Source organism: Chionomys nivalis, chromosome 21 (assembly GCF_950005125.1).
Source record: "Chionomys nivalis chromosome 21, mChiNiv1.1, whole genome shotgun sequence".
Lineage (NCBI taxonomy): Eukaryota > Metazoa > Chordata > Mammalia > Rodentia > Cricetidae > Chionomys > Chionomys nivalis.
Genome location: NC_080106.1, coordinates 57,725,567 through 57,733,199, shown reverse-complemented (window position 1 = coordinate 57,733,199; position 7,633 = coordinate 57,725,567). Strand labels below are relative to the sequence as shown.

At 38.2% G+C, this 7,633-nt stretch overlaps 1 protein-coding gene across 1 annotated transcript; it reads left to right on the top strand.

Moving 5' to 3' along the window:
- Window positions 1–4,954: 4,954 nt before the first annotated feature.
- Window positions 4,955–5,340, top strand: LOC130863414 (zinc finger protein 431-like; the record flags this gene model as incomplete). Its single annotated transcript, XM_057753350.1, has 2 exons — window positions 4,955–5,081; window positions 5,276–5,340. Coding segments are annotated over 2 exons (192 nt in total), but the record flags the coding sequence as incomplete, so codon positions are not given.
- Window positions 5,341–7,633: the final 2,293 nt, after the last annotated feature.

Genomic DNA, 7,633 nt, shown 5'->3' with positions numbered 1-7,633 from the left:
TTTGTTGGTTATGCTGTTTTCTTTGATTAGCGTGTTTATTTTCTCTATGGTATCTTCAGTGTCTGAGATTCTTTTTTCTATCTCTTGTAATCTGTTGGTGGTACTTGTCTCTGTAGTTCCTGTTTGTTTATCCAAATTTTCCATCTCCATCCTTCCCTCGGTTTGTGTTTTCTTTATTACTTCCACTTCATTCTTCAAGTCTTGAACCGTTTCCCTTACCTGTTTGATTACTTTTTCTTGTTTCTCTTGGTTTTCTTGGGTATCTTTGAGAGATTTATTCATTTCCTCTACCTTTTTGTTTGTAATCTCTAATTGATTATGGCAGTTTTTCACCTCCTGTTTAAGGTCCTCTATTATTTTCATATAATTCACTTTTGAGTCGAATTCTTCTAATTCTTCTGGATTAGGGTGTGCACTTCTTATTTCTGGATTCTGGTGATGTCACGTTGCCTTTCAAGTTGTTGGGGGAATTCTTGCATTGGCGCCTGCCCATCTCTTCCTTCAAATGGAGCCAGGAGAGGCCTGGTGTCTTGGACCAGTCTTTGCTGTGACTATCTCTCTGGGTGTATCTCCTCAGTGTAGGGGCAGGAACCGTTCCCTTCCAGATGAACTCCTCAACACAAAAACAGGGATGCCTGGTATTCCAATGACCCGCGGAAAAAAGGGCGAATGCAGGCGGTAGAGCGGGGTCGAATAGAACACAGGCGACACTGCAGTACAAGCTGGAGGTGCCTGTGCTCCCTTTCAGGGGTTGCCGAGGCCTGCCTGCTAGGCAGGCACTCACTGCTCTCATTGGTAGCCTTAGTATAGGGGGGTTTGTGCTCTCTACTGGGACAGTCTGCTCCAGGGTAGCACACACTCACCCGTCCAGATGGAACTTGTCAGCACCTACACAGGGACTCATGGTAGCCCCAAAGAGCCAGGGACCAAGGGAAGTAGGAGGCAGGCAGAGCAGGTCCAGGAGAGCACAGCAGACCCTGCAGCCCCAGCAGCAGGGGCCCGCGTTCCCTGTCGGGGACCTTGAGGCCTGCCCTCTAGTCAGGCACTCACTGATCTGGGTTGGTAGCCTTAGTGAAAGAGTAGGAAACTGTTCCACAGCAACGGACCTTGCAGACAAGGCATTCTTGGGGGTGGGGGTGGGGGCATATGTGTAGGAAAGAAAGCCCTGCAGCAGGAGCTGGGGGAGGGGCATTTGTGCTCTCTACCGGGACAGTCCGCCCCAGGATAGCCCACACTCACCCGTCTGGATGGAACTTCTCAGCACCTACACAGGGACTCCTGGTAGCCCCAATGAGCCAGGGACCAAGGGAAGTAGGAGGCAGGCAGAGCGGGTCCAGGAGAGCACAGCAGACCCTGCAGCCCCAGCAGCAGGGGCCCGCGTTCCCTGGCAGGGACCTTGAGGCCTGCCCTCTAGTCAGGCACTCACTGCTCTGGGTTGGTAGCCTTAGTCTCAACTTCAATTTTTTAATGATAATGCAAAGGGAATGGCAGCTGTGGAGAAAGTTAAAAGTTATAACCTTTCATTTTTTATTTAGACAAAAGGGAAAATGTTGTGGAACATTGATTAAAGATGTGTTACATCCATTTATGCTGTGGAATGTTAGTTTAATGACACAAGAGTGTGTTGCATTCCTTTATGTTGCATTTTTAATTCTGTGAAGCTGTGTTACTTTGCCTGCCTAAAACATCTGATTGGTCTAATAAAGATCTGAATGGCCAATAGCTAGGCAGGAATGGGATACGTTGGGATGCCAGGCAGAGAGAATAAATAAAAGGGGAAAGAGAGGAGGATTGAGGACGAAGAAGAGAAAGAGGAGAATGTTGGGGATCAGTCACCTAGCTTCACAGTTAGCCACAGAGTAAGTAGTAAAAATGGGGGCTGGAGAGATGGCTCAGTGGTTAAGAGCATTGCCTGCTCTTCCAAAGGTCCTGAATTCAATTCCCCGCAACCACATGGTTGCTCACAACCATCTGTAATGAGGCCTGGTGCCCTCTTCTGGCCTGCAGGCATACACACAGAACATTGTATACATAAATAAATAAATAAATATTTTTTAAAAAAGAAGTAAAGAAAGGTATAGAGAATAAAGATAAAATCCCAAAGGCAAAAGTTAGATAGAATAATTTAAATTAAGAAAAGCTGACAAGAACCAAGCTAAGGCTGGGCATTAATAGGTAAGAATAATACTCCATGTGATTCAATTGGGAGCTAGATGGTGGACTTCCAAAAGAGCCAAAGAGTAAAAAAAAAACTAACTACAGGATGGTTCATCTGTGGGTATATGCCCAAGACTATATATCAACATCCAGGGGTAGATCTATTCTCAAATTTCTGAGGAACTGCCACTTTGATTTTCATAGTAGCTTTATAAATTTGTAAAAGGTTTTCCCCCATAGATAACCAGAGTGATATAGCTGAAGTGATGCTGAGCTCATACCAGTCTATATTTTAAGAGTTTTTCAGTGACTTGAAATTATTAGGCCTGTTCATATCCCAATATCCAAGTTGAGAGGCTCTGAACCACTGCATACTCCAGATTCAGGGGATCTCACACCCTCTTTTCTTATATGTCACCTGTATACACATGGGAGACATTCTTTCTCACACATAAACATTTACAAAATCAGGGATAAACTTCTAAAATCCTTGCGGCTTATAAATCAATTAGGGCAAACAAGTTGCTTTAGGTGTATAATATAAATCATACACTGTTTCTTTAAAAAAAAGTTGCATTTGGTTTGAAAATGTTTTTATTTCCTCACTCAAAAATTCAAAGAAAACAAAATAATATACATAATTCAGACACTCTGTACATAGTCTATCTTTACATGGGTTATTTGTTTTTATTCTATTACTTTTTTATATTTATTTTATTGTCTTTACTCTTTGAATTTATGACTGTTCTCTTTCTCTTTAAAGACTTCATTTTTTATAAACCATTTACATCTTTTTATAACTATATTATTTTTCCTTTTCTCTCCCAGCTGTATGTACATTTTTAACACACTCTGTCTCATTTAGAGGACTTTTATGTATAAATTTGTCCTACTGTGTATCTGTTATTCTTTCCTGTTCAGGAGTGTGCTTCTTAAAATGCTAAGCACTTATAAACTTAAGCTGTGCCATTGGTAGAGCAAATACGGCCTGCCTGTTTCATTCACAAAGTCCAACATCGCAGAAGCATATTTGCTGCTTCCAAGAGCCATGTACATTGCCCCATTTTCAGGCATACACAGGGTCTAAGTTGCCATTAGCAATCTTCTCACAGACCCCATAACTGGTCCACCAGAAAGAGTCAGAGTTCACGCTCGCAGCAAAGCCCTGAAAGCTGGCATTTCAAAATGGTGCATCTTTTTTTTCTGCTACCTCTAAATCAGGAAAACCTCTCTTAATGGTGCCAAAGCATGTGACCAGTAAGCAAAGCCCATTTGGGGAAAGAAATGTGGCTAAACTTCATATTTTAGTGTCTAGAATTCCTTTTCAAGCTCTCTAAGATTTTAAGTGGATTTTATTTGGCCACCTGGTCATGTTTGTTAAGGGAAACTGCTTGTTAGTTCCCAGCTGCTAAGCCGAAAAACAATCACACAGAATCTGTATTAATTAAATCACTGCCTAGCTCATTGGCTCTAACTTCTTATTGGCTAACTCTTACATATTAATTTAATAAATTTTTATTAATCTGTGTATTGCCATGTGGCTGTGGCTTACAAGATAAAGTTCTCTGCATCTGTCTTCTGCAGGGCTACGTGACTTCTCTCTGACTCCGCCTTCTTCCTCCAAGCATTCAGTTTAGTTTTCCCAACCCACCTAAGAGTTGTCCTATAGCTCTGTTATAGGCCCAAAGCAGTTTCTTTATTAATCAATGACAATCACAGCATACAAAGGGGAATGCCACACTATGAGTTTTTATAGCCTCAACCCATTTTCTGTTCCGTGTGCCTACTGTGTTATGGTTGAAATTAATCAGTCAGCTTTCTGTCATTACTTACCCACCATCATAAACTCTATCACTAAATTTACAGATGGTATCATTATCTTTTCCAGGATGGTATGTATTCATGACATTAATACTGGCTGTGCCTTCTGAGTCATAGGATTGCAGGTGCATAACCTTCTTTCTGCCTATTTAGTTTGTTTTGAATTTTTATTTTAAAAAGAATATTTTACCTGTATGCATGGATATGCACCATGTGAGTACCTGGTCCTTCATTACATTGATCAAAAGATGGTACTAGAAAATTGAACTTGGAATAATGGATAATTACAATCCCCCATGAAAGTCCTTGAGCCCACTTGTATGCAAGACCAGGATGACTCTTTACTGTTTTGCCATCTTTCCTGCTCTCTGTTGATTATTTGTAATCAGCACATTAATTGCTATTGTTTTCATTTGTCTATTTGTAACTTTATAAACACATGGTACCTTTTAGTCAAATCTTATTTATGTTGCAGTTTAAATTGGGGCAAGAGGTATTTAACATGTAACATGTATTTCTGGTTGCTTTAGAAGTGATTGCATGGACAAGGCTGGTATTCAACTCAGAGGTAGATAGACATACATGCTTCTGTCTTCTGAGTACAAGGATTAGAGGCATGATTCAATATATCCAGCTTTTTCATCTCATGTTTCTTTTTTGTAGTCAGAAATTAATCATTCATACAATTTCTCTTATCTGTACTCTGTACTGTTGATCTGTTTATGTATCTTCCATTGTTGGTTAGTAGGCATTTCTCTTGCAAGGTGATATCCCATTCAAAGAGTTCAGAAATAACAATGGTGAACTTCGGGATCAGTTTGCTTCTAACGTGACTTGGTGATTAAATTATGATGTCTATATCATGGAATAAATATGGGAAGCCCCAGAATTATATGACTATACTGTCAAAGAAGTACACTTTTACAGTGTTGTCAAAATCATACTTTCTGTTGTACATATTTAAGGGACATTTTAGAATGCAGTGACCTATTATGACGTGCATGTCAACTTCACTTGGGAAGAGTGGACTTTGCTGAATCCTTCCCAGAAAAGTCTCTACAAAGATGTGATGCTGGAGACCTACAGAAACCTCACGACTATAGGTAAGACTGAATTATCTTTTATGTTTCAAATAAGGGGACAACTGTTCATTGTTTAATGATGCTCTTTTGTAATATGATTGAAAAAGAATGGGTAAAAAAAATAGGCATGGTTTTAACTTTTGCTTCAAATGGTAACCAAATTTTTTTACAATTTTTTAATATATATCATACATTTTTCTGTCACTATATTTTAGGATATAATTGGGAAGACCATAATATTGAAGAACATTGTGAATGTTCTAGAATACATGAAAGGTAATTTCCATCTATAAGCTGATACATATGTACTCCTGAAGAATTTGTAATGTATCCTCTATGTTTTAAACCAAAACAACAATGTAAATAATAAAGTGCTTTGATGATTATTAAATTATCACAAAATCATATACCTAAATTTCAGATAAGTGAATAACATTTGAAAGTCATTCTTTTAAAAAAGAAGTCAAGGAAACAATATGCCTTAACTCATATTTCCATTTGAATCATAATAAATGAGCTATACTATAAAATTGCCAATACATTTATTTCATATTATTCATATTACAAAAGATACATTTTGAAAAGGTGATAAGCATATCTCTGAAACTCTCTATTACACTAATAGTACATAGAAAAGGCAGTTTAACCCATATACTTGTGATTGTGAGGGGGTACATATACTTAGTGAAGGGGTAGATAGAGTCACAAATCAAGGGGCAGCTGTTGTGGAGAGGCCTCAATCCAGATACCACAAGTCTATGAAGAAAGAAAGTCAAACTGTGAACTCATTGTGGAATCCTTATATTTGTTATTCTTCCTTTACTAAGTATATCATATGTTCCTCTGGATACAAGCCTCATGAGTATAGTGATGTGAAGAAATATAACATACCTCTCTCTCAGAACAAATAGAAGATATGTAGCAGTCCCAATGTTGAGTATACTTGTTGAATTTGATGTACAAGTATAGAAGTAATTGTTTTTCTAGTCTCATTGTTAATATAGCAACAAGCTCACGTTTCAGAAAAGCACCATGAGTACTAGGACTGTGTAAAAACTTCTGTTTGCCCTAGTTCACTTAACAAATGTAGTATCACTCACAGTATAGGAAATTTTATGAATGCAATAAGAGTGGTAAAGCTATGAGTTTTTTTAGTTCTCTTCAACTACATGAAACTCTCACACAGAAAAAAAAGATTCTGTAAATGTGAACCATGATAAAGGCTGTTATCAGTTATCCTCAAAGATGAAAAACAAGCCTTAATGAAGGGGAAAAACAAGATTGTAAACATGGTGATAAAACCTTATATAAAATTCTTCTTTAAAATATGACAAAATTGTAAAATTATACAGATAAAAATATTCAACAATGTATTAAATGTAGGAATGCTTTCACAAGTACCATTATCATTGTAGGCATGAAAAAAGTCAAACTAGAGAGAAAACTTCTGTATATATTCAAAATGTTAAAGCCTTTGCATGTCATCTTCACAGGCATGAAAAAACACATACTAGATTGAACCCTATGAAGAAAATGAGTACAGTAAAGCCTTTTCACATCACAGTCATCTTCAAATGCATAAAAGATCATACACTGAAGAGAAACCCTATGAATGTAATCAATGTTGTAAACTCTTTGCATGTCACTGTACTCTTCACATGCATAAAAGAACACATACTGGAAATAAGCCATATGAATGTAATCAGTGTGGTAAAGCCTTTGCACTTCCCAGTACTTTTCAAATGCATAAAAGAACACATACTGGAAAGAAGCCATATGAATGTAATCAATGTGGTAAAGCCTTTGCACAGCACAATCATCTTCAAATTCATGAAAAAAGCCATACTGGAGAGAAACCCTATGAATGTAATCAGTGTGGTAAAACCTTTGCATGTCCCAATTCTCTCCAAAAGCATAAAAGAAGCCATACTGGAGAGAAACCCTATGTATGTAATGAAAGTGGTAAAGCCTTTGCACAGCACAGTGGTCTTCAAACTCATGAAAGAACCCATACTGGAGAGAAACCCTATGTATTTAATCAGTGTGGTAAAGCCTTCGCACAGCAAGGTCATCTTCAAACTCATGAAAGAAGCCATACTGGAGAGAAACCCTATGTATGTAATCAGTGTGGTAAAGCCTTTGCACAGCACAGTTACCTTTAAACTCATGAAAGAAGCCATATTGGAGAGAAACCCTATGTATGTAATCAGTGTCATAAAGCCTTTGCATATCCAAGTAGTCTCCAAATGCATAAAAGAACCCATACTGGAGAGAAACCCTATGAATGTAACCAGTGTGGTAAAGCATTTACACAGCACAGTTGTCTTCAAACTCATGAAAGAAGCCATACTGGAGAGAAACCCTGTGAATGTAATCAGTGTGGTAAAGCCTTTTTATAGCACATTCATCTACAAAGTCATGAAATTAGCCATGCTGGAGAGAAAACCCTATGACTGTAATCAGTGTGTTAAAGCCTTTGTATGTCACAGTACTCTACAAACACATGAAAGAACACATACTGGAGAGAAACCCTATGAACATAACCAATGTGGTAAAGCCTTTGCATGAATAGT